The 27998-nt window shown below is 36.8% G+C and overlaps 1 protein-coding gene across 1 annotated transcript in view; it reads left to right on the forward strand.

The window, feature by feature from the left end:
• Nucleotides 1-3634, forward strand: part of LOC132096007 (potassium/sodium hyperpolarization-activated cyclic nucleotide-gated channel 2-like) — a 48335-nt gene extending 44701 nt beyond the window's left edge. The window contains exon 8 of the mRNA XM_059501116.1: nucleotides 554-3634. Coding sequence (XP_059357099.1) covers nucleotides 554-1491 — 938 coding nt within the window. The 3' untranslated portion in view covers nucleotides 1492-3634. The remainder of the gene's footprint in view (nucleotides 1-553) is intronic.
• The last annotated feature ends 24364 nt before the right edge of the window (nucleotides 3635-27998 follow it).

Below are 27998 nucleotides of genomic sequence, written 5' to 3' on the forward strand. Positions count from 1 at the left end.
CATAACAACAGGAAAATTGCTAACAGCAGGCGATTTGAAATCTGACTGATTAAATTGTGATTGAGTATGTTTTCTGAACATATTTTTTACCTGAACAAAATATTATTCATATTAATATTAATGCAAATTCCACATATTACATAATTATGTGTAATTTACATAATAGGCATGAAACTCTGATTTTGTTCATTTTTAGCATCAACATGAAATAAAATTAAAGGATTGCATCAATTATTTCATTATAAATTAAAACAAAATTATAAAGTAATTATTGTATTTTTTTTTTTAAATAATATCTCTTACAATAAATTTGTCTGTTAGCATTTTATAGAAGTACATTAAGGCTGACAAATGTGGTCAACACAACCATTTAGTAAAAATGGGAGGGTAAATATAATTATTTACTGTCTTACTGCCATGTTGTAAAAAGGAAACAATTGTGGTTTTTGTTTTTTTTTACAATTTGGGAAAATTCTGTACTTTTCATGCTATGTAAATGGGATGCAAAAGTGTATTGTACCCATAGAAAATGACAATGTATCTCTCATTGCAGGAAAAAAGAATTCCATCCTAATGAACAAAGTGCAGCACGACTTAAACTCCGGCATCTTAAACAACCACGAGAATGAGATGATCCAAGAGATTGTGAAGTACGATCGCGAGATGGTGAAGCTGATCGACCATCAGCGCCCGCGCGCCATGTCCATGACGCCCTCCATCCCCGGCGGGTTCTTTGCTCCGCCCGGCCAGTCGCAGGCCAGCAGCTCTGCCATCGCTTCTCTACAGCAGGCGGTGGCCATGAGCTTCTGTCCCCAGTTCGGTCCGATGGTGGGTCCCAGCACCATGCAGTCGCCGCGAATGGTCCGACGGTTCCAGGTATTGCAAAACATTGCTAGTCCAGTGACGGTTTCTCCTCAGCAGTCTCAGCTGGGGCTTGGCGTGCTCGCCGGCGTCGCTATGGCCAGTCCGCCGGTTCAAAGCCCACTAGCGGTGGCGGGTGGACGAACTTTCCAGTACGGGAGCGGCCCGATGGGCGCACGCTCTGGATCTCAGCTGTCACTCATCCAACAGCACATCCCCAGTCACACAGGGCCCAAAGGTACCCAACCCCTGCAACAAATAGGGAGCCTGACCCAAGACGCCAGAGCCCTGTCGGCTTCCCAACCCTCCCTGCCACAAGAGGGCACTCCACCTGTTGCTCCCAGCCCACCACCTTCGACCCACGTCTCCTTGACTTCGATCGGCCCACCTCAAGCACCCCATCCTGCCATCCCAGGGCCTTCTGGAGTCCGGAGCGCAGTTCCTCAGAGAATGGCGCTGCCTCACCAGGCGTCCACCACCGCGGTTGGGAGTTATCCGTCTACACCGCCCCCTACAGGCACTCCACCCGCAGTAGCGGGACCGGACTCAGTTATACGCAAGAAAGATTCCATAGTCAGCCTTCCTGAGTCGGACTTCACAGCTAGATCCCGGTTATCATCCAACCTCTGACGAGAACTCTGAGAATATTTGTGAAACTTTTTGTGAGTCACAGTTTGTTCTTTTTGCTCGAGTCCCACACTCGTAGGGTGGCTTTTCATAGGAACCAAAGGGAGGGCGTTCAGACAGACTTAAGGTGTGGTCACATTTACCGAAATTTTACAGGCGAAATCGTTCCTATAGGAATCCGTACGATCTGGAGTTTCGCACACAGTTGGTTTTTAAAAATCACTGCGTTGACCAGTGAAGCTGCATGTTTTAAGAGTTCTGTGCTTTATACATCACTACGCTGTTGACGAATTTCGCTGAAACATCACTAATGTGACCTCACCTTTACTGCTACTAGATTTAACGTCTCCGCTGCGAATAGATTCACGAGGACAGATGCCTCGCTAGTGTAGCTAGTGCCGCCCCTGTACAGCTTCGGATGCCTCTTAATATATTTGTCTTTGCCGTCTCGAGTGAAAGGGAGAAATCCTGTCGTGTGTTACTGTGGTGTTTTCCGTAGAGTTCATACAATGCAATCGAGCGACTAAAAAAAATCAGGGACTTGCAAGAGATGACAATGAAGAGATTTGACGGTTCGCCGAAGTGTTTTGGGACGTCTCCATTCTTTCTGTATAAGCTCTACTTGTAGCACTCTAATTACTTGTCTTTCACTTTGTTGTAAAATATAGAGAAAAAAAACAACAACTAAAAAGTATTATGGACCGCTGGTCGATCTTATATCTTAATGTAAATAAAAAGGTAAATAAGGGAAAAAAAATATGTTCTAATAGAAAACACACACATTGTATTTACTCGAAAACCAAAGTTGAGCTTGAACACAAGTTTCGGTTGTGTCTGTGTCAACTGAGAAAAACAAGTCAAACGAAAACGTCCTCTATTTAACTGCCTTGATTCCAAGTTTAGAAGCCATATACATGGTCTGTGTGTGCGTGTGTGTGTATTTGTGCACATATGCTTATTATTCGTTTAATTTATAAAACTGTTTGATCAAACGGGAGTGTAATGCTTGCATTTGTACATGTTGATAAAGGCAATACTTCACTGCATAGGGATTGCACTGAAAGTCGAGACTTGAATGCAATGGGTCATTTAAATTAGCAGTCAAACCAAAACAATCATGCTGTTTTTTTGTGATCCATGCTGATCTGCACATGCAATATAATTCTGCAATATTCTTGACCTGCCTTTTATATGAAAGCTTCATATCGCAGCATAAGCAATTTAATCAGTGTTATTCAGAGAATATTCGAAAGCTCATCTGGATAAGGTTGTGCAGCTTTTGCAATGTCTTAAGGAATTTGTCCTCGTTTTCTAAAGTTACATGTATTCTTTGTCACTTTATGTTTGGGGGTCTACGGCAGTTGCGCGTTTCATTGATGGAAACAGGTTTTGTAATGTGTTATGGTTCTCTGTATTGATTTTTATTTTATTGTTGGGAAGTACTACAGTCACAATAAATAGAAAAATTCATGAATTTTGAAAAGGTCAAAGATCAGAGAGGTAGGTTATTTCAGTGTAGACCTTAAAAAAATTGTAATATTTGATTAAAAATGTATATGATATAAAAATAAAAAAGACAATATTAGCTATATAATGTAATATTATTGTAAAAATATAATATGTTCTATATATATCTATTTATTTATTCTATATTTTACAGTTAAATAGTGAAATTTTTATAACATTGCCCGTTGTGTTAAAAATAGATCCTGATTTGCACAAATTACTGAGTATCTAAACATGCTGCATATTAACGGCCTGTAAACGTAATACAAAGTTTGTGCGTGGGCTCAGTTTGCAGGCCTGTGAGCGTTGGCTGAATCGCTGATTTGTTGATTGCTTGTGAACAGATGTAAACTATTGGGTTGATTTACGAACTTGTCTCTTTACAAGAATGTAGTTGTTTGTTTAATTGTCAACTGCTGCAGATTTTTCTCACTTGAACTTTGAAAAATGTAAATATGATGCTGTTAATTATTTTATGTGCAAAACCAGGCAGTAACATAGGAAAAATGATTTTAGAAAAACAAAAACGAGATTGGTGCATAATGGGTTTTGAATGTATGCCAAGTGGCATTATTGATGTTACCTGAATATTAACAACTGCCATGTAAATAGATCAGTAATAATTCATGCAAAATGGAAACCATGTGTATTTGCTGATTATTTGTAGCGATCACGTCCTAAGTATTTTAATCAGATACATCTAGAATGCTTTTATTTTTCTAAGTATTGTTACTCTAACGGTGATCCATCTGTCGATTATATTTAGACAAAGCACATTGTGTCCCATTAGCGCCCTCTATAGGACAGGTCTCATCACATTCTCCGGGTGCGTTGAATGATTTTGTGATTGTGGGAGTTGTGCGATTGAAACAGGCAGCTTAATCAATTAAAACAAAAACAAACAAACATTGACAAGATTTCCCTGAAACAACAGTGTATGGATTACTATTGATTTTACAATATACAGTAAGCCTGTATTTACACTGCTGATATGCACAGATCAGATCATGTTGCATGCATGTTTGTGCAAGGGTACAAACACAAGCAATCACATTTGTTTTCCATCTGATCAGGGTCACTTTCAAATGTGGCTCTGAATCTGAAATGTATCTGATATGTACGGTAATCTGGTCAACATCTAAGCACTTGTGTCCAGTGGTCTAAAATCATCCCTTTATGCTTCGCTAAGATTAGTGAATGCATTGGAATTGCACCACTTCCTGTTGCGTCTTAAAGGAATAGTTCACCCAAAAAATTTAAATTTGCTGAAGATTTTCTCACCTGTAGAAACCCGTTTTTCTCATGTTTCTTCATCAGAACAGAAATGTAGCTTTCCATCACTTGCTCACCAATGGATCCTCTGCAGTGAATGGGTGCCGTCAGAATGAGTCCAACACTTGATAAAAACATGTGTTTGTAATAAACAAACCCATCATTAATCCAGCATTTTTTACTTCAAACTGTTGCTTTTGATTCCATAATCTATAATATGGTTTCATTTAATTAAAAAGGTGTCTTGTCTGAATTAGCAGAGAAATCTGCACGTGCAGATCAAGCACAGTTTACAAGCCCAAACGGTCCAAAACATTTCTAAACTAATATGTGGGTGGATTTTGATGCGAGAAACAACAGGAGATGGACTTATTCCACTGGAGGAGGCGTCATTATGTTTTGGCCAGAAGAAATTATTTTAAAGTTAAAATGCCGTAATGACAGATTTGTCAGAGGATCCACTTTTGAGTAAGTGATGTAATGCTACATTTTTCTAAATCTGTTTCAATGAAGAAGCAAACTCATCTATATCTTGAATGGCATGAGGGTATATTTAGGTATATTCACAGGTGAATGTAAACATATTAGATCTGTGCATTAGGCTTTGCATTGTAAAGGCAGTACAACACCACATCTACACTGGAAGCGTATTAAAAAAAAAAAACATAACTGGTATAAAATTAACTTAATGGAACATCACAGATGGACTTTGAAGTAATGGTCAAACATTTAACCCTGTAAAGCCTTTCATTAAATAATAGTCCGAAATTTTGGTGAAAACCATGCAGTTTATTGAACCTTTATACAGAATATAAAATTTAAAAAAAATATTAAATCACATTTGATACATAGGGCTTATGTGGCTCATAGAGTATGATACAGTGACAATATGGAGCTAATTCAACTCTGAAAATGATGAAAATAGATTGTAATGTAAATCACTGAGATCTTTATAACAGTACTTATCTCTCAATAATATGTCTTATAAAGATAATATTTAAATGCATAGTTCGATGATCAAAACATATAATGCAATGCAATGCAATGCAATGCAATACAATGATGACTGAACGTTGAACAAATATACTTTCCTCAAATTATCATATTTGATACTCATAATTTAACATGATTTTTCTAAACAGAATTTTAAAGAATTATAAAAAAGAAGCTAAAAACTATAGATGAGATGATAAAAGGCATGTGGTAGACTGTGTGCAACAGGTTTAACAGCGTATAAAATATTACACAGTAAGCTTAATACTGTTAAATACATAGGTTTACATTACTTTTATGCATTTTAGGCATAAAACATTGCATTTAAGATATGCATTTAATCAGATCATGCATTCTGGGAATCAAACCCATGACCTTGGTGTTGCAGCGCCATGCTGTTTGACCACCAGAAATGCAAGAAATTAAATTAATAAAAAGATAATTGTATTTCAAACTCAAACAAATTGTCTGAAAAAGCCATGCAAAAATAGAAACAAGGTATTTGTTAACTGATTGCATGTTGCAAAATTTATAGCATGTTTTAAAATTTAGCGGGTGCGATGCTCGCATCCAGTGTAGATGTGGTCTAAAGGCATAATTTCAATCAAACCTAAAAAAGCATCAGTAAAGACAGCAGACTGAACCTAGGAAAGTTGAGAAAGGAAGCTAGGAAATGACTGATTGGCTCGATGAAACTTTATCACAGGATTGCAATATAATCTGTCTTCTTTGGTTTCTCAGTAAAGGCACGTTCTGTTTCCTGCGAATAAACCTCTCAGTTCTGCTAGGGCTTTATGTTCTCTCGCCCAAGGACACAATCCACGCTTTAATTCGACTCAAGCGTTTGTCGATAAGGATGGGTATGGCAGTGAATGTATACGAACAACTTAATAAACACGTTTGCATATTTAATGGTTTTAGCCCTAATTAAGCTGCTGTCTGATTGTTCGAAAGGAGATCACAGCCAAATATAAGTATATTAACGTCGCTCCAAGGTAGACTCATATAGTACCCGTTCACGCTCTCACCGCAGGCCTCGTCTGCTGTTAAGTCATCTGTGTGGAAAATGTGACAGTTTTATTCTGCTTTTCCTGGCAATCTTCCCTGCTAGTGCTTGAAGGACAGGCGGACAGATTGACTGAACATTTCCTCCATATTTCCCGCCATCAGATGTAAATCAGGGTACTCTATGTTTCTGTTAGGAGAAGTGTTTTTTTTTCTTCTCCTCTGTCTGTCTGTCTGTTTCTTTTCTGTTTTGGCAATGTGCCCCAATGCACAACGTACTGTAAATACCTAGTGCCTAGTATATCTAGTTTCCAAATAGTCTATTTTTAGTCGTATGTGGCTTTACGAAAGACAAAATGTGAAGTTTATGTCTTTTGTTTTGTAAAGGAAACGTTCACCCAAAAATGATTTGCTTTCAAGCATCTTCACGCAGCTCTTTTCCATACAAAGTTCATTGTGACCATGTTTGTCAGATTACAAAAAAAGACTGTAAGTAAATATATAAAAACAACCTTACAATGGAAAAATAATCTTAATCAGTATTTCTGGCTTGTTTTCCAAATATCTACATATTCTTAAACCCAAAAGCAATATACTTAAGATATTTAGGCGATTGTTTTTAATATATCAAACTTAGGTGAGTTTGTTTAAAGTAAGAACAAATGTCTACCATTGGGGTTAATAAAAAAAAGTAGACTTTCATAAAAGTTTCACCTTCAAGTACAATTCATAGGGAAACCCAGATTAATATTCATACCCCACTCAAAGATATTTTGTTCTTGTTTTTAAGCAAAAAAGTTCACTATAATATCCCTGGTGCAGTAAACGATTCATGCACTATATTGAATATCTTACAAAATCATACAGATTGAAATCTAGGTTGTAATTTTCAAGTAAATAAACTAGTTTCTGTTCTTTTTGGAGCTTGACAGGCATTCATCTCTGAAAGTCCACTGTATGAATAAACTGCATGAAGATTCTTCAGAAATTCTCATTTTATTCTCCACAGAAAAAAATAAAAAAGAGTATACAGATTTGGAACAGCATAAGGGAGACAGCATTTTCACTTTTGGGTGAATTAATCATTTAATCTTGCAATATATGTACAGTAGCTGCTAATTAGTGTTAGCGAAACAAAAAACCCAGCATAACCTCCTCGTGTGGGGAAACACGACTTGCACATTTCTGTTTGTCTGGAACCCTGAGCCGCATGTCTGAGTGGGGACTTTAATGGGACCGTTGTTTTGGATCTACCAAAAACCAGATTTGACTTTAGCACAGGTCTGGTAAGAGCTTCTGGGGGGTTTGCTGTTGCCGTTCATAGACATCACAGCAGATTCAATGATGATGAGACTTTCTAGCACATATAATAGATGGAAAGACTGTGCTATTAGAGATTTCAAGACTTTTTGTAAAGCAAATGATGTTATCATGTGGAAAAATGGCACATATAAATGGCAACTGCAATAAGATGTTACAATTCCAGCATTGGCAGGATATAAAAATACTGCAAACCTTGGGATACTCATGTATAACAGTTTTTATTGAAGACAACAAGAAATGGCATCTGCGATGCATTGCACTTCCACAATGTGATGTGTTAGTGAGTGCAGCAGGATATTGGGAATTGACTGGCATGGTGAAAAGTTGGTTCCTTACCTGGAATGAAAAGTGAGATTGGATTATTATAGAGCTCTGAACTCTGGGATGCAAAGACTGAAGCTCAAGTTTAACCTCCAGAGCATCTTCACATATTTTAATGGTAATGCTTTTTATTTTAAAATCTTTTGCTGTAACTTTTAATATATTACCATCAACAATATTCTTAAAAATATAGGTTCCAAAGGGGGCTTTTGCAGCAATGGCTTAAAGAAAAATATTGGGTTCCTCAAAGAATTCTTAAAAGATCTTAATTTTTCTTCTTCTTAGTGTAAAGAACATTTAAAAAATCCAAAGAACCTTTTTTTCCACTCTTAAAAATTAAGGTTCTTTTTGGCATCCATGCTTTCAAAAATGACCTTTAGCATGGATATTTAATAAATAAATAAATTTAATAAATATTTAAACTGTCTTTCAAACTAACAAAAAAGGTTATTTTAAGAACTGTTCACTGAAAGGTTTTGGGGGACCGGGGGGTAGCAAAAAAGGTTATTTTCTGATGATTAAGAACCTTTTGTCTAATGAATAGATTACAGGGATTTTAAAGGTTTTTCATGGAACCATGAAGAATGTAATGGTTTGTCCCAGTTTTTGAACACTTTGGACCATTTGAAAGGATGAATTGCTGAAGCGCTGTCAGATACAGAGAGAACAGCAGCAAAGTCTTGTAAATTCATTATTCGTTTTGTCTTTCTCTTTAACATGCGTCTGCAACTCTGTTCTGAGATGTGATTTTATATGTAACTGTTCTTGTTTGAATATTCATGTGGGGCCTTCCAGCTTTGTCTAAGTGTTAGTGTAGCATCAGAAAGTGTTTTAACAAGATCAAACTGACTTTGATAGTGCACCGTGACTAGTGTTTTCTCTCAAAGCTGTCTTCAGTACCACGTGTATCTCTTTCATTCCGCTGTCGTTTCCCATACTCTCCCACAAGCCATCCAATAAAACACGGTTCAATGAAACGTCAGATTAAGCTGCTGTGGAATAAGTGGATCCGGATTTGTCTATTTCTGCTGACCCAAACCCAACGAAAGCTCTGATGTGGCTAATGCCCCTGTGTCCTCTGCCTGTTATTCATTTTGTTTGTTTGTTAGTTAGTCTCACTTACAGTAATGCCAGGTCAGATATCAAATATCACTGTGTCACTTTGATTTAACACACCATGGTATGTAATTGGTACAAATAGATGATTCTCAATCATCTTTATTCACAGTTATTATTTTGATCCTAGTGAATACAATAAATTATTGTAAAATAACGACAATAATAATATAATTTTTTTAATAATTATTTTTGCCAGTTATTTTTTAAATTATTGTAATTTTAATGAAATATCATTTTATATTTGTAAAAAGGTATTTTTTTTTTTTTATAAATATTTATAGAACAGCCTTTTGCCATACTGCAATTTGGATTGCATACAATTATAGTAATTTATTTATCTCATTTAGTATTCAGTGTTTTATATTATACAATTATAATTAAATCAAGGATGCATCAAATTGGTAATATTTCGTATTAAAATTAGGATAGTATTTTAATTAATTATAAATTGTCCCTTCAGAGAATATGGCATTAGTGCTATTAGTATCACTTATTGCATGGTATGTTTTTATGGTAAACTTGTGTTGTTGTGTCTGACATTGCTGCTGTACTCTGCTATATTTTTAAAAATGTGTTTCACTGCAATAGTGCTGAGCCTTAATCACTGTTTGCTCTGTGTGTGTGTGTGTGTGAATGCACTCGCACTCACTCCATTGTGTGGATGTTAGTCAGCCGTCCCGTTTGAAGGTCACTCGAGGTGCACCGGGCTAGAGTGGTTTTGGTCCGGATGGCAGCATGATGAGTCTCTGGCAACCGCTCCGTCACCCTGTGTGCCCGAATCACTCCTGCATCAGACCCATCAGCCCTCTTAGTATTAGGCCATGATGGTTCCAACTCAAATCGTCCTGCTTGCGTCATTCAGAGAGCCACGACAGCTTTGTTCTCATAGCTACCTATAGTTCCAGCCTGTTTCACTTGGTTTTTAACAGGGCTGGAGGGGGAAAACAAAATCGCAGCTCATGAAAGCTCCCACAGAAGCCCAACATGATAATCTTCTTGTAGTTTATGACCCGTGGAACAATATTTTTTTCCAGATGATGTGGTTTTAACCATCATCTTGGGGGTGTAAGTGTGCATACTGAGATTTAAAAGACACCAGTTTGCATATTTTAATGGTCAAGACTACAGTAATATTTATTTTTCTGTGTAGGCTCCGAATAGAAAACCCAAAGGAGTCATTGAGGGGCCCAGAGAGGTAGAATTTGACGTGTTGATGTGAGTTGCTTGTGTTATTCAGCGAAGGACATGTTGTTAGTGATACTAAAAAAGCTCTGCCAGCTGATGTCTATGACTGCAACACGCAAAGTCTCCTGCTAATGAATATTACCCTTTTTCAGTAATCTGATACATCAGTGACAATGTTGTTGAAGCGTTCCTTGATGACTTGTTGTGCAATAAAAGATAACATTGGCATACAAAATGATGCTGTTTTAATGTTTTATATTTGCCTCCTTATATTTAACTATTTCTTTACTATATCTGGCACGAAAATGTGATTTGATTACTTTGCATCCAGTTTGGGTCACTTTCTAATACAGTTCTCAATACGATTCTTCTGGTCTGCTCATCTAGTTCATGACTGAATGAATTAGTGCAACGTGGCCACTAATGCTTTCTTCAGCGAAAAAAATCCTTCTCGTGCTGCTGTTCTTTCCCATCAAAATCCACCGGCATATATGTTTTGGATTGTTTGGGCTCACATGGTTCTTGATTTATGCTGACTTTTTCACTGGAGAAAGCAAAATTATGGAGAGAGGACCCATTTGATTAAAACACATCTTGACAGATTTGTTGACCGATTAGCACAGTTTTTTTGGAACTGTTTGTAAGCTTCACTGATCAGAGCTTATGCACTTTTTTGACTGAATATTACCAAAACGATTAACTTAAGCCATATTCGGAGGGTAACTGATTGATTTGAGAGTCTGAGTCTAAGTCTTTTATTGCAGTCTGATTCAAAATTCAATGTTTAAATCCTATTTGATCACTGCCGAACACCAAACAGTAACTGTAAAGCCATCCAAATCCATGAGTTGTATCACTGTGGTGCCATGTAACAGGTAGTTATAAGCATACAGTATGTACTGCACAGAACGCAGTAAGCATTGCGCTATTGTCTATGTTGTGACTGTGCGGTTCCTCTACACCTCTGATGATCAGATTACCCCGTCACGTCCTCTTTGTCTTCTGCCCGTCCTCTCCACTTCTCCCATTATTTCAGGGGAAGTGATGAAATGCTAATTTTGACATTTAGAATTGGGCTGAAGTCAGGCCAAGTGATGAATGAGACAGAGCCCACCAGACCGAAACACCACCACATGCCTGGATTCTGAAAATCTTTCTCTTATTTATCAAAAACACTCCACATAAACAAAAGAGGAAGAGTTTGCTGATTTATGGAAATAGGCCAACATGATACGATGAAAACAAGCAGAACAGAGGGTTGTTTTCCTTGAGAATGATGCTGTAAATCCCTACCAATAAATTAGCCCTTGTTTTTCAGCTGATAAACATCAAAATCTCTAATTCATCACACTGTCCAAGATGTAAATATTGGCCTAGATTTCCCAGCTACATGAATCTGTATGACTAACATGTCCCAGAGCGTCACACGCTGTTTAACAGGACCACTAATAGAGCTCTCCCGCTTATGTGTGTTTGTGTGCGGCTCGCTGCATCGCTGTGATTGTTCTTGCTCATAGATGCGTGTGGGTGTGAGTCCTTGGGCTGACCTCAGCACTGACACGCTCCACTGGGAGGCTTTGAGACACAGACACCTCATCACTGATGCAGCACAGTCTACAGACGCCGTCTATAGAGAGAGAGCGAGGCTCTGTACCAAACACGCAGAGCTGCCTACATAAGCAGCATTTTGAGACATCATGCTGTCCTGACACAAAGGCTGCTGTGGAATCTCAAGGCGTTTTCAGATCATCATTTGCTTTCTTTAGAAACAGAGACTTTGTTACACTGCGCCATTTTCATCTTGGTTCTGTTCAACAAGTAAATTGAGTAAATCATGGCCACAAATGGTAAATCCAGCCTCGCTTTACTGATTCATTTCTTGATTAGGTTTTAACAAATTCTAGCCATGAATGAAATTTGCTCCTTTGTTTTGGTAAATGTGGTCACACTGCACTAATACATTTTCTCGTTGTAGTAAATTATGGTCATAAATTAAGAATTGGTTCCTTAGTTTAGAAAATCTGGCCACATTTGTTTCCTCATGTTTATGTGTTCCATAGTTTTAATAAATCTGGCTACATTTGTACTAATTAATTTCCTAGTTTTAGGAAATGATGGCCATAAATTAAAAAGGTTTTACTTGGTTAAGAAAATCTGGCTACATTATACTAATTTGTTTCCTTGTTTTAGTCAATTGTGGCCATGAATTAAGAATTAGTTTCTTCGTTCTAGTAAATTGTGGTCATGAATTAAGAATGTAATCTCTTGTTTTAGTAAATCTGGCAAGATGTTGTAATTATTAATTTTTCCTGATTTTAGTAAATTGTGGCCATGAATTAAGATTTAGTTTTCTTGTTTTAGTAAACTATGGCCATGAATTAAGAATTTATTCCTCATTTTTGTACATATGGCCATGCTGTAATAATTAATTTCTTTGTTTAAGTAAATTAAGGCAATGCATTAAGAATATGCTCCATTGTTTTAGTGAATTTAGCCATTTGTTTCATACAAACATAGAAGCTTTTTGCTTCACAAGATGTTAATTGATAGACAGGGTGGTGTGGATTATTGTGATGTTTGGACTCTCATTCTGACGGCACCCATTCACTGCAGAGCATCCTCTGGTGAGCAAGTGATCGAATGCTACATTTCTCCAAATCTGTTCTCATGAAGAAACAAACTCCTATACATCTGGGATGGCCTGAGGGTGAGTACATTTTCAGCCAATGTTCATTTTTGGGTGAACTATTCCTTTAAGGGTATCCACAGTCATGTGACCTTGCTAGAATGCTTATTTCATTTGGTCATGAACTATTAAATCAGAATTGTTTGAATAACACAATAAACCTCTTTTACGTTCAACAGTGTAAGCATTATAAATTCCCCTTCCTAATGTACTGTAGGTCATCTGTTAAAAATGTGAAATAAAGCTCAGTCCAGAATTACCAGGTCATTACTCTACGCTCAAACAAGCAGAACACTGTAGTCATGCCATTACCGAAATCAAAACAACATAATTCACCACAAGTGCTCCAGAGCGGGTGGCCAAATTGAGGCCGTGTTTCCATTGATTACAGCTTGATCTCATCTACTGTGCAGGCGCTGCCAGCGGTCAGCTTTACTCTGCCATGTGAAGGACTTTTACCATAATTAGCCTCATTGGCAGCACTCAGTGTTTCTAGAAATACTGTATTCTACAGCTCAGAAAGAGAGAACAAGTGTGAGGTGCTTTGTCAGCAGTAAGCGCCAGCCGGCACAGAGAGTATAGATAAATGGTTGACATCCCTGAGGAGCCGTTTAGACAGCTGTAATACCTTTATACAGCTCCCACCGGCCTCCTAGTCCAGAACAACATATCCCTGGCTCTTAATAGGAAGCTTGACTGCCTCTAAAAGTTAATCAGTGAGACTTTGTGATTTATTTACACCCAGCACTATCACGCTGTTCATTCAATCAACCCTTGATCCGCTTCAGTCATTATAAGCAAGGTCAATTGAATCTCACTGAAGCTGAAGACCGTATCTGTATTAATGATTTTAAATAAACTCAGACTAGAAAGTTTGTCACACTTTATTTTAAGGTCCAATTCTCACTATTAACTAACCCTTAACTATGACTTTAGCCTCAATTAACTCTTAATTGGTGCTTATTATTAGTTTATAAGGTAGTTGTTAAGTTTAGGGTATTGGGTAGGATTATGGATGTCCTGCATTATATGTACTTTATAAGCACTAATAAACAGCCAATGTGTTAATAATAGGCATGCTAATAAGCGACTAGTTATTAGTGAGAATTGGACCCTATACTAAAGTGTTACTGAAAGCTTGAACACAGCACTACTTTTTCAAATCATTCATCACTTATTTTATTAACTACCGTTAAATTAGTATTAGTTAACTACTGGTAATATTATAGAAGGCTCAACTGAACTGTTCTTAGTGTCTTAAAAATGTGGTGCTCATGGTGAGAAATGCTGAAAACAAAATGCATCAGAGCAATTGTATATTTTTATAGACCAACAATTAGCGCAAATCTAGCGCAAAGATATACAAGGACATCCTGTGTCAACCAGCAGTGTTTCTGGTGGAGAATGCAGGCAGTTGAGTGCTGAAACAGTGTGTGAAGAGCCTGTATATCAGTGGTTCTCTCTAGTCCCAGTGCTCTGCACATTTTCATGTCTCCTTAAACCAATACATCTGATTGAGATCATCAGCTTGGTAGGAGAGAGATCCATGAACTGAACTAATGAGCAGAGGATCAGGTGTGTTAAATAAGGAAGACATGCAAAATGTGCAGAGCAGGGTGCCCCAGGACTGGAGCTGAGAACCACTGCTGTAAATGCTCTACATTTCTCTGTGTGTTTAAACTGAAAATTATTTATTTATTATATCAAATATCATATGTGTGCGTTGATTACTATAAATTCTATTTGCTGCATATTTTAATAACTTCTAATCATTGCATCAAAGCCTGTTCAAGATGGCAAATTGATGCAAAATGCTATTGCAGCCCTTGACGGACAGATCATTAACGGCTAGTCTAAGTGGTAATACAGCACATCGGACAGGACAAAACGCAATCATTCATCAAACTTTTGCTCATACATCTTTCAAATCTATAAAGACTATGTTTATTTGTGTGTGCACTCACAATAACAACAAAACATTGTTACGGTTTTGTAAAAAGTAATGAAAGCAAACAGGATGCACTTTCTGCCGTCTCGGTCTCAGTGAACTTGAACGCAAAACTCTGTGTATTACAGATGCCTTACAGATATGAAAAACATATCTATAGAGAGCAAAATGTCTACCCTTCAAATGAACCAATTCAAAAGGAAAGCAAATTTGAATATATTTTATAGACCAACTATTAAAAAATAGTCGGGCAAAGTGCAAGAACATGTCTACCAATAGTTTTTGGTGGAGAACGAATGCAAAAGAAGAGCCCGGAAATGCCTGTTTTTCAAGTTTAAATTATTTACAAATCATCACGTGTTAGCTTTATTACTATAAATTCTATATTACATATTTTGATGACGTCTAATCATTGAATTAAAGCCAGTTCGAAACGCAATATAGACAACATTATTTTGCTTCGGATGTTAAAATAGGTGGTCATTACAAGCAATAAGTGGCCATTCACACAGCACACATTCAAAAACAAGATGCATCAGAGCAATTGCTTATGTATACAGATCAGCAGTTAAAAGCAAGCAAGAATGTGTCCTATCTCAATAGCAGTGTTTTGGTGGAGAATGTGGGTAATGGGTTGCTGGAACAGCGTGTGAAGAGCCTGTAAATGCTGTAAATGTCACCGAGTGACTAAGAGGAGGGTAGTGTAGTGTCACTCTAATTTCTCACAGCAGTTCTGGAGGAGATACACTTAATGAGAGAGAGCTGGATGGATGGATAGAGAGAGAGAGAGAGAGAGAGAGAGAGGGGATCAAAGTTCTGGTGTTCTCCCCAGCATTTCTCTTTAAAGGCCCGGCCTCGCACAATCCACCGACAATACACTGAACGCCTGAATAAATCATGTTTCCTTCTCGAAGCTGACCTCTTTCCTGTTAGAGAGAGAGTGCTAGCTGTCGGCTCTTTTCTCTCCACCTGCTCCGTCCGTCTAGAGATCTGAGCAATGGCTTTTGGTCAGCTAATTACTCACCAACAAGCACGAAATGAATAGATGCGAGTGAGCGTGCACGCTTTTTTTTGATGAGATATTTCGGCAAACGTGTTGCACGGGTCGTCAAATGTGAAGCACGAAGGTCTTATGACGTTAACGGTGAGTCAGACACCTTCAGGCCACATAAATTGATTTTCCTGCAAATCACCAAAGCCACCTAAATTTCAATCAACGTGAGAAATCGCTCTCAAGATCGTCTGTCCTTGACATTCTCTCTTGCACTCACTTTAAGTGCTGCATGGCTGAAATGTATAAAAGAGTTTCCTGCTTGTGCTCCCACAATGCTTTGCAGTGACGACGCAACCTCTAGTCATTTGTTTTCCATAAGAGTGGGTGATCTTCAGGGACGTGAATGACAGCGACTGCTGGACAATGAACAAAGTTGAGAAAAGCTTAGCTTGATGCAGTGCGACAAAGTTGCGTCAAAAGGATAGTTACTTTGTTTTGGCCAACTTTAAAGATATATATTTTTTACTACACTAAAGATGGCAGACAAAGCAAGTGATGTCATAGTTTATAATGACATTTATGTTGTTGCAAATTTTGTAAACTGTCACACTAAGAGCATTTCCAGCTACATTGACATGCACACAGTACACTCACCAAAGTCAGTATATACCATATGACAAATCTAAACTGCTTGTAATTAAAAAAATGACAAAAGCACAACAAATTGTAAACATTATTATAGAGCTCTCTATATAAAATTGTATATATATTATATATAGCTTTATCTGCATATAGACAGTACACAGTACACTACAGACTTTACCTCTTTATATAAAGTTGGATTTATAAGTATGTCCACCTTATTGGCATCCATACATTATGTTCGGATAGGGTGAACTGTATAGAAAATCTTAACTGTGTGATTGATTGCTTGTATTGTAAATCATATGTAAATTATATTATCACCCTGCTCAAATCTGCTAAATGTGTCTATAAGGCATGAAGATATTTATAATTTATAAACATTAACATCATGATTTTCTGTAAAGCTGCTTTGCAACTGTGTTTTGTGAAAAGCTTTAATGTTGCATGGAAAGGCATCTCAGAAATTGGCTATAAGTTTGATTCTTGCACTGATAATTGTTCACAGTGTTGCAATATCTATACGATTATTTTACCCTCTATAAAACAGATTTATAGTTGAACTAGCATGTCAGTATGCTTTTTTTTACTGGCAGTACATCCCACCTGTGGTCAGATTTGAAAAATCTACAGTGCTTCCAGTGTGGACTATACCAGGTATCAGCAAGAATACCAATGAGCTCTAGTCTGTCAGGACTGCGCATCCTCCAACTGCCTCGGCATGACATGTTTTCCATACTAATCATTCCCATCGCATACTATTTGCATAATGAGTTTCAATATTTGTCACTTCAATAATTTATAAATTCAAATTGCATTGTGAGATATATGCAGTGTAAAGTCTGATGGTACAGCATTAGCAGTCTGAGACCATAGTCAAATGTTTACCGGGAGCCAGAGCGCCTGACATCTTGGCAAATTTAAAAGTGCTGGCTAATGCTAAACGTAAATACAGTAGGATTGTTATTCATGCCGGCGCTAATGATGTTCGACTTCGCCAGTCGGAGATCACTAAAAATAACATTAAAGAGGTGTGTGAACTTGCAAGCACGATGTCAGACACTGTAATATGCTCTGGTCCCCTCCCTGCTTACCGTGGTGATGAGATGCATAGCAGATTGTCATCACTCAATGGCTGGATGTCTAAGTGGTGCCCACAGAATAACATAGGTTTCATAGACAATTGGACGAGCTTTTGGGGCAGACCTGACCTGTTTAAAAGAGATGGTCCTCATCCCTCCTGGGGTGGCGCCACTCTTCTCTCTAGAAATTTGGCAAATAGTCTTAGTGTTTATACTTGACTAACTGGGGCCCAGGTCAGGAAGCAGACAGACTGGCTAAACCGACCGTCTGCTAGCTGCCTCCCGTCACAGAGGTCAGTTAATTCTCAGCACATAGAGACTTTTTCACCTAGATATCACACTATAGAGACTGTGTCTGTTCCCCGAACTAGAAAAAACAAAAAACGTCCAAACCAAGTTAAGATTAACAATTTAATTGAGGTTCAACAAATAAAAAACAGAAGCAATATGGATAAACAAATGATAAAGCTTGGCTTATTGAATATCAGATCCCTTTCTACGAAAACACTTTTTGTAAATAATATGATCACTGATCATAATATAGATGTACTCTGATTGACAGAAACCTGGCTAAAACCTGATGATTACATTATTTTAAATGAGTCCACCCCCCAAGATTACTGTTATAAACATGAGCCGCGTCTTAAAGGCAGAGGTGGAGGTGTTGCTTCAATTTATAACAACGTTTTCAGGAACTCTCAGAGAGCAGGCTTCAAGTATAACTCATTTGAAGTAATGGTGCTTCATATAACACTATCCAGAGAAACAAATGTTAATGATAAATCCCCTGTTATGTTTGTACTGGCTACTGTATACAGGCCACCAGGGCACCATACAGACTTTATTAAAGAGTTTGGTGATTTTACATCCGAGTTAGTTCTGGCTGCAGATAAAGTCTTAATAGTTGGTGATTTTAATATCCATGTTGATAATGAAAAAGATGCATTGGGATCAGCATTTATAGACATTCTGAACTCTATTGGTGTTAGACAACACGTTTCAGGACCTACTCATTGTCGAAATCATACTCTAGATTTAATACTGTCACATGGAATTGATGTTGATGGTGTTGAAATTATTCAGCCAAGTGATGATATCTCAGATCATTATTTAGTTCTGTGCAAACTTCATATAGCCAAAATTGTAAATCCTACTTCTTGTTACAAGTATGGAAGAACCATCACTTCTAACACAAAAGACTGCTTTTAAAGTTATCTTCCTGATGTATCCAAGTTCCTTAGCATATCCAAAACTTCAGAACTTGGTGATGTAACAGAAACTATGGACTCTCTCTTTTCTAGCACTTTAAATACAGTTGCTCCTTTACGCTTAAGGAAGGTTAAGGAAAACAGTTTGACACCATGGTATAATGAGCATACTCGCACCCTAAAGAGAGCAGCCCGAAAAATGGAGCGCAGCTGGAGGAAAACAAAACTAGAGGTATTTCGTATTGCTTGGCGGGAAAGTAACATATCCTACAGAAAAGCATTAAAAACTGCTAGATCCGATTACTTTTCTTCTCTTTTAAAAGAAAACAAACATAACCCCAGGTATTTATTCAATACAGTGGCTAAATTAACGAAAAATAAAGCCTCAACAAGTGTTGACATTTCCCAACATCACAGCAGTAATGACTTTATGAACTACTTTACTTCTAAAATCGATACTATTAGAGATAAAATTGCAACCATTCAGCCGTCAGCTACAGTATCACATCAGACAGTGCACTATAGACCCCCTGAGGAACAGTTCCATTCATTCTCTACTATAGGCGAGGAAGAATTGTATAAACTTGTTAAATCATCTAAACCAACAACATGTATGTTAGACCCTATACCATCTAAGCTCCTAAAAGAGGTGCTTCCAGAAGTCATAGATCCTCTTCTGACTATTATTAATTCCTCATTGTCATTAGGATATGTCCCCAAAACCTTCAAACTGGCTGTTATTAAGCCTCTCATCAAAAAACCACAGCTTGACCCCAAAGAACTAGTTAATTATAGACCAATCTCGAATCTCCCTTTTCTGTCCAAGATACTAGAAAAGGTGGTATCCTCACAATTATATTCCTTCTTAGAGAAAAATGGTATATGTGAGGATTTCCAGTCAGGATTTAGACCGTATCATAGTTCTGAGACTGCTCTCCTTAGAGTTACAAATGATCTGCTCTTATCATCTGATCGTGGGTGTATCTCTCTATTAGTTTTATTGGATCTTAGTGCTGCGTTTGACACAATTGACCACAACATTCTTTTGCATAGACTTGAGCACTTTGTTGGCATTAATGGAAGTGCATTAGCATGGTTTAAATCGTACTTATATGACCGCCATCAATTCGTAGCAGTGAATGAAGATGTATCCTATCGATCACAAGTGCAGTATGGAGTACCTCAAGGCTCAGTACTAGGGCCGCTACTCTTCACGCTTTATATGTTACCTTTGGGAGATATCATCAGGAAACATGGTGTTAGCTTTCACTGTTATGCTGATGATACTCAACTCTATATTTCTTCGCAGCCCGGTGAAACACACCAATTTGAAAAACGAATGGATTGCATAGTCGATATAAAAAACTGGATGACGAGTAATTTCTTACTGCTAAATTCTGAAAAAACAGAGGTGTTAATTATAGGACCTAAAAACTCCGCTTGTAATAATCTAGAACACTGTCTAAGACTTGATGGTTGCTCTGTCAATTCTTCATCATCAGTTAGGAACCTAGGTGTGCTATTTGATCGCAATCTTTCCTTAGAAAGCCACGTTTCTAGCATTTGTAAAACTGCATTTTTCCATCTCAAAAATATATCTAAATTACGGTCTATGCTCTCAATGTCAAATGCAGAAATGTTAATCCATGCTTTTATGACCTCAAGGTTAGATTATTGTAATGCTTTATTGGGTGGTTGTTCTGCACGCTTAGTAAACAAACTACAGCTAGTCCAAAATGCAGCAGCAAGAGTTCTTACTAGAACCAGGAAGTATGACCATATTAGCCCGGTCCTGTCAACACTGCACTGGCTCCCAATCAAACATCGTATAGATTTTAAAATATTGCTTATTACTTATAAAGCCCTGAATGGTTTAGCACCAAAGTATTTGAATGAGCTCCTTTTATATTATAATCCTCTACGTCCGCTACGTTCAGAGATCAGAGGGTCACTGCAGTCACCCGGATCCAGTACGTATCCAGACCAGATGCTGGATCAGCACCTAGAAAGGACCTCTGCATCCCTTGGGGACGGCGGAGACCAGGACAACTAGAGCCCCAGATACAGATCCCCTGTAAAGACCTTGTCTCAAAGGAGCACCAGGACAAGACCACAGGAAACAGATGATTCTTCTGCACAATCTGACTTTGCTGCAGCCTGGAATTGAACTACTGGTTTCGTCTGGTCAGAGGAGAACTCGCCCCCCAACTGAGCCTGGTTTCTCCCAAGGTTTTTTTCTCCATTCTGTCACTTCTGACTACAGCGATATCGTTGACTTGATTGCAAATAAATGCACAGACACTATTTAATTGAACGGAGATGACATAACTGAATTCAATGATGAACTGCCTTTAACTCTCATTTTTTCATTATTGACACTGTTTTCCTAATGAATGTTGTTCAGTTGCTTTGACGCAATGTATTTTGTTTAAAGCGCTATATAAATAAAGGTGACTGACTTTGACTTTGACTTTGACTTTGAGACACTTTGAAAGGGCACAAACCTCTGGCTGACATGTCTCACTGTAATACTGTCAATATTTGGTCATTGCTTTTTGTCCAAAAAAATTAAAAAAAACCCTGTCTACAAGGAAAGAAAGTCGGTGTAGGATTTATTTTTTGCTTAGAAATTGTTAATAAATTTCACAAATACTTAATTTCACATATAGTAAATTAAAAATTTTTTTTTTTAGAAAGAATAGAAAAAATTAAACGATTTTCCAATAATCTTTGTTTTATTTAAAGTTTATACTTGCAACAAAACCAAAACGTGCATGTTTTATCAATGACTTTGTTTAAAGTCTAAACATGGGCTGCATTCCAATCCACATACTTTCTGTGCTAAATTAATTATTTTGTAAGATTAGAATTAGTGTGCCATATAAGTAATGGTATTTTGAAAAAAGTATGCCAAAGTTTATATATGCATTTACATGAATTTATTTAGCATTTTCCAACCATGCAACTTGCAATGCATTCAAATCATGTATGTTTGAATATGAGCTTTCTCTTCAAATCAATCCCAAGGTTTTTTGTTTTTTTTGCTGAAAATCCATTGCCTAATTTGGTTTTTGTAAATCTCTGCTATACCTCATTTGTAATTCTCTCGTTATGTTATATTAGCAACAGTTCTTGGATTCAACCTTTGTTTTCTTTCACCTTTCAAAGGTTTTCTTTTCTGTTACTTTTCAGAACTGATTACGGGATGGTGTTGGCGCAGTGGATAAGACACATGCCTTTGGTGTGAGAGACCTGGGTTTGAACCCACTGTGAGACACCAGTGTGTTCCTGAGCAAGACACTTAACCCCTAGTTGCTCCAGAGGCGTGCGACCTCTGACATACTGTATATAGCAATTGTAAGTTGCTTTGGATAAAAGCGTCAGCTAAATGTATTGATTAGCACAGGCCTCACGTATCTGAGCATGGCTCAGTTTTTGAATATAAAAAGTATTGTTTGTGGGTAATTCTCACAGTAACACTTTAGTATAGGGACCAATTCTCACTATTAACTAGTTGCTTATTAGAATGCATATAACTAGCATATTGGCTGTTTATTAGTACTTATAAAGCACATATTAATGGTTTATTCCGCATGACCATATTTTAGATCCCTTAATTCAACCCCATACCTAAATTTAAGAATTACTATTAAAAAGCATCAAATTAGGAGTTTATTGAGGCAAAATTCATAGTTTATAATTAGTTAATAGTGAGAACTGTCCCCAAACAAATGTATAATAATGTTTGCAATATTCACTGAAAAATTTAGTTGCACAAATTCAGATCAATGAGGCCTATGATCAATCAGTTCCTAAAAGAGGTACACGACCTGTGCTAATTGAAAGAAAACAAAAAAGTTGACAAAAACATTAAATACAATATATGGTAACAATATATAAGTCTTTTATAAGCAATTTCTTGTGAGGCGGCCATTTTTTTAACAAGGTGGGACAAAAATACAAAAATGATGAAAGTTTGCTCATTCCCTGTGTTAGCAAAGTCAGTAAGTTTTGGTCCAAAGCAACAACATTAACTAGCATTTGACTGAATGAGCAAAACACAACATGAGGGTTAAATAAGCTACAGAAGCATACGGTTTACAAACAAGACACACCAGTAGTGCATAGCAGAAGTATGCGAATTGGGACGCAGCCGAAAATTACCCAACATACAGCTACATCATCTCTACTGCATCTGTCTTTGCAGTCATGTTCTGTTGCTTTACACAGGAGCTCAGATGATCATTTTCTGCATGTTAGCTGATGTACCATATGCCTGGTTCAGCACAAACAAACATCGGCTAACACCCTTGCAATTGCTGAGACTTTCTGTTGACACAGAAACACATTCTCTCTCATTTCATCTCTCATGGCTCGCTGTGTGTTTTTCAAAGAGTCAGAGCTGACATGATATTGCATTTCATATTCACAGCTGAGCTCCTCTCTTTTTCTAAGGCTAATGAGTTTTGGGACGAGGTTTTTGGTCCCGTATTCATCTCATTTATTTTGCTGAATCAAGCTTTGCGTGTTTACCCGAGACAGAGCCTGCAGCCTCAGATCCAGACGGCTGCTCACCGACCGCATTATGCATATTCAATAGAAGCATGGCAGGAGCCATCAGAAATTACTAGTTCCAGTCTGATTAAAAAGCATGATGAAATTTCTGTGAGGGACAGTTTTTCTCAGACCATGCAGAAATTTCAAGGAACAACTAGTCACTAGATTTGAGAGGTTTATAACATCTTTTAATAATTTCTTAGGGGAACATTAACATTAAATGTTAAGTAAAATGTATTATTTAATGATAATATTTAGTTATGCTGTGAATGGGTGCCGTCAAAATGATAGCTGATCAAAACATCACAATAATAAACAAGTAACCCACTCCCGTCCATCAGTTAACATCTTGTGTTTTTATAAGAACACAAATCCATCATTAAGATGTTGTTTATTTTCAAATCATTGCTTCTGGCTTAAACAAGAGTCCATAATCCATAATATTGCTTTCTTCAGTGAAAAAGTTGTCTTGGCCTTTTCCCTTCTCAAGACATTAACTGATGGACTGGAGTGGTGTGGATTACTTGTGATGTTTTTATCAGCTGTTTGGACTCTCATCCTGACGGCACCCATTCACTGCAGGGCATCCATTGGTGGGCAAGTTATGGAATCCTACATTTCTCTAAATCTGTTCCCATGAAGAAACAAACTCATCTACCTACATCTTGGATGTCCTGAGGGCAGCTATATTTTCAACAAATCCTTTAAAATTTACCTGAGAATTGTTGTTCCACTGTAGTTGCAGGGGCACAACATGTCAATTTAGATGGCAGTTAGACAATTAAATGATACTATTTACAAGCAAACTGTGTATTGCAGTTATTAATAATAGTATTTTTGTCATATTAACGCTGCCAGCATTTTAGAACATTGCAGTTTTCCAAACAACAACATTTATTTGTGGAGAAGTCACTGTCACACTCCGTCTCTCGTTGCTTTATTTTAAGAAGTATAAAGACAGATTCATTGGTGCTGGACTGACTTTCTGTCCACTAGCATGGCAAAGTGTCTGTGAGTTCTGCTCATTATTGGAGAGCAACCAAACGCTAAAAACTGATCTGCAGCACACAAGACAGTGTAGAAATCGCTGTACTGTGCCGTTCAGTTCTCTCTTGTATTGTTCTGTCGCTGCAGGGCCACCTGACAGCTGCTTCATTCACCACGCTGAGGCTGCTTTCACTGAGAGAAAACCCTGCTAACATCTCACTTCCAGAGTCCCACACTGTGAGCACAGCCGCTCCAAGAAAGGAAAGCTCAATTCCTTTTTCTCAGAAACACACTGGCAATTTGAAAACTACATTCACAAATTTTCTGAAGAAAATGTAAGTGTTGTTTGTCCAAACCTAACTGCCATGTTGTTAAATGGTTGATAGGGCACAAACTTTATTTAGAAAAGAATTTCAGTTTTAGATGTGCTTTATTTGAATTTCTTTGTAAATGTTTTACTTTTTAAAAATTTAAGATCAACGTGTATACCATGGACTTCATGTAACCAAATATAACATATTATGTTTGTTAAATGAACAAATATAACAAAGGTAACACCAAATGCGACATTTGAATTAGTATATATCTATATATAATGATATATATATATATATATATATATATAATTATATAATTCGTTTTTCAACATGCCTATATAGTTTTTATTAATTTTTATTTCACTTTAAGTTTTAGGTTTTAAGTACATCGAGTTACTAAATGAAAATAGGAAAAGTTGGTTTGTTAAATAGCTGACTAACTTATAACTGTTATATACATTTATAATTTATCATATATATTTTTTTAATATTTCGAATCATAGTTTTTTTCAGTATTTTCCATTTTCATTGTCATTTTGGATTTTTATTAATTATTGTAGTACCTCATGTTGTTAAAAATAGAAAATGTTTGTTTGACAAGTTGACAGATTTGTTCTATTATATATATATATTTTTATATATTTTTAAATATATTTATGAAGTTTTATGTATCAGCAACTACATTTATTTAATTATTTTTTTTTTAATTGTGTTTTAGTTTAGTTATTGATAGTTTAGATTATGATTTTTGTCATGATAACAGCAAATTTATCAAATCACCTCTGATGCTGGATTTCATTTATGCTGAAGCAAAGAATAAACCTAAACTTACCTTGAACTTTTACACACAAACATAATATTTCCTACTATTTGTTATCATTGCTGTTGTAATTTTAATACATCTAATTATTTAGAGAACTGAATCAGATATTACGTCTGTTGACCAGAGTTTTATAAAAGGTGTTAAGGGCACTAAAACCCTGTTGATTTATTGTAGTGTGGACTCAAGCGCTCTAGATTTCCAGGGCTCTTCCACAATTCGATTAGCTGCAGGTGTGTGTTCTGCTTGTTCAAACAGCCCTCAGCCATAATTAAACACCTGTCTGTGCTGTTAATATGTCCATTTTAATGAAGAGACTCTGGTTCTGTATAATGTGTCCTGAAGAGCGTTCAGTCAGCCTGCATCACTCAGCATTAACTTTGTCCAGATGCCCACTCCAAAACAAGGTTATATGAGTTTGCTTTTTCTTTATTTATCACACTTTTTTCAGTGTTTTATATGTTGTGTACAGTAAGTGAAATGTCAGTTTTTAATCTTCACTCATTATTTCAGTGAAGTGACAAAAGTTATGACCGACATATATATATCTGTGTGTGTGTGTGTGTGTGTGCATGTTTTTGTGACATATCAGGACACAACTCTGTATAATGACATGGGTATGACACAGGTATTACAAGGAGAGGGTGACTTATGAGGACATAACCCGTGTCCCCATTTTTTAAAACGCTTATAAATCATACAGAATGAGTTTTTTTGAGAAAGTAAAAATGCACAAAGTTTCCTGTGAGGGTTAGGGTCAGGTGTAGGGCCATAGAATATACAGTTTGTACAGTATAAAAACCATTACGCCCATGGGATTTTGTTTCACAAAAACAAACGTGTGTGTGTGTGTGTGTTTGCTGATCTTGCTGAAACTAACAGTCTGCCGGTGGAGGCTATTACTGACCATCATTTTTAACATTGATGTCTCTGACATCTGCTGCATTCCTACAAAATAAGTTTGATTCATATGCATTCAAAATGTATCGCTCATTCTCATTTTTTCTAAGTTGCACCAAACATCTAGATGAAAAATCAAAGCTATAAAGTGATTCATTCCCTCATATGGTGTTTTCCTATTAGCATTCTGATATTCTTTTGCCCTTCACAGAACAAAAGAATGAGAAAGAGGGTCCTGTGTGCACGTGTCCAGTGCTCAAATACTTGCTCCTGCTATCACAAGCGTTTATCTTTCTGTCCAAGTTTGTCTTTGCAGCTTTTGCTTATACTAGATTTTGTCATTCCATTTTTTTTTCTTATGCAGAAGACATGAGTGCTGAAAAACGCTTTGCTGAAGTGTTCTGGGTGGTTGCAAGGTCATTACTATATAGTTGATAAGGTATTCTGGGTGGTTCCCAATGTGTTGCTATGTAGCTGCATCCCTGTGCTGTTTGCTTTCACAAACAAGACATTTCCTGTCAGCCAGTCCATATAACATTTACACAGAGCTGAGTCACGCTGAACTCTGACAGAAGTCACTCACTCACTCACACTACAAAGGCTTCACCCTGGGCCGTTCTAGTTATGGAGCGGCTTTGTTCAGGCTCCATCCACTGCACCATGAGACTCTCAGTGGATTTCAATTGTTCTAGAATTCACTTTTTTTTCTTGTTCTTTTTCACCAAAGGGACGTGATTATCTTTCACAAATCATTGTTCATTCACATCAGAAGGTTAAACTATGTCCTGCTGTGGGTGCTGCAACCTATGAGGTTTGCTAGAATGTGAAACAGAGTTGCAGATTTATCTTAAATTAGGTTATCAGCAAGGGCTGGCTTGATTGGTTCCAGATGTTTGCAGTAATTTAAAACGCTTCCTCTTAACTAAAGAAAATACTTGTTCACAATTTTTCTTAAAATAAATTTAGTAACAGGATTTCATGGTCAGCATGACAATTTTTGGATACTACATATAGGTACAAATAATATATATATATATATATATATATATATATATATATATATATATATATATATATATATATATATATATATATATATATATATATATATATACTTTTTTTGTATTTTACAATAAATTAAATTTACCCAGCAGACACATCATAAGAGGTAGATATTTGGCTAACTTTCGGTTGTGACGTTGGCTGACCAAAATGTAATGTCAATTCAACGTCTAATATCAATGTTTATTTTATGTTTCGATACCGACGTCAGCTGACGTTGATATTTTAGGTTGTGTTACCACAAATGCAACGTTTGTCCGACATCATGTCCAACGTCAACCTGATCTTATATTGCTGTCCTGTGCCTGCTGGATAATAACAGAGGGTTTCGAAATTATTATATTTTTAATATTGTATTTTAATTATTATATTTTGATATCTGAGATTTAAATTGTTGGATACCGGAAATGATGAGAAGCACAGCTTAGCATGACATTTTACTTAATTAAAATTATTCGTTAAATTGTTTTAAATTCATTTTAACTATTTAAAATTATGGTTTTAAATTATATTTAGGGTATCTATTTAAATGACATATTTTATAAATATAGGTAAATTCTTTATATTTTTTTTAATGAATACA

The sequence above is a fragment of the Carassius carassius genome, chromosome 20 (assembly GCF_963082965.1).
Source record: "Carassius carassius chromosome 20, fCarCar2.1, whole genome shotgun sequence".
Classification (NCBI taxonomy): Eukaryota; Metazoa; Chordata; class Actinopteri; order Cypriniformes; family Cyprinidae; genus Carassius; species Carassius carassius.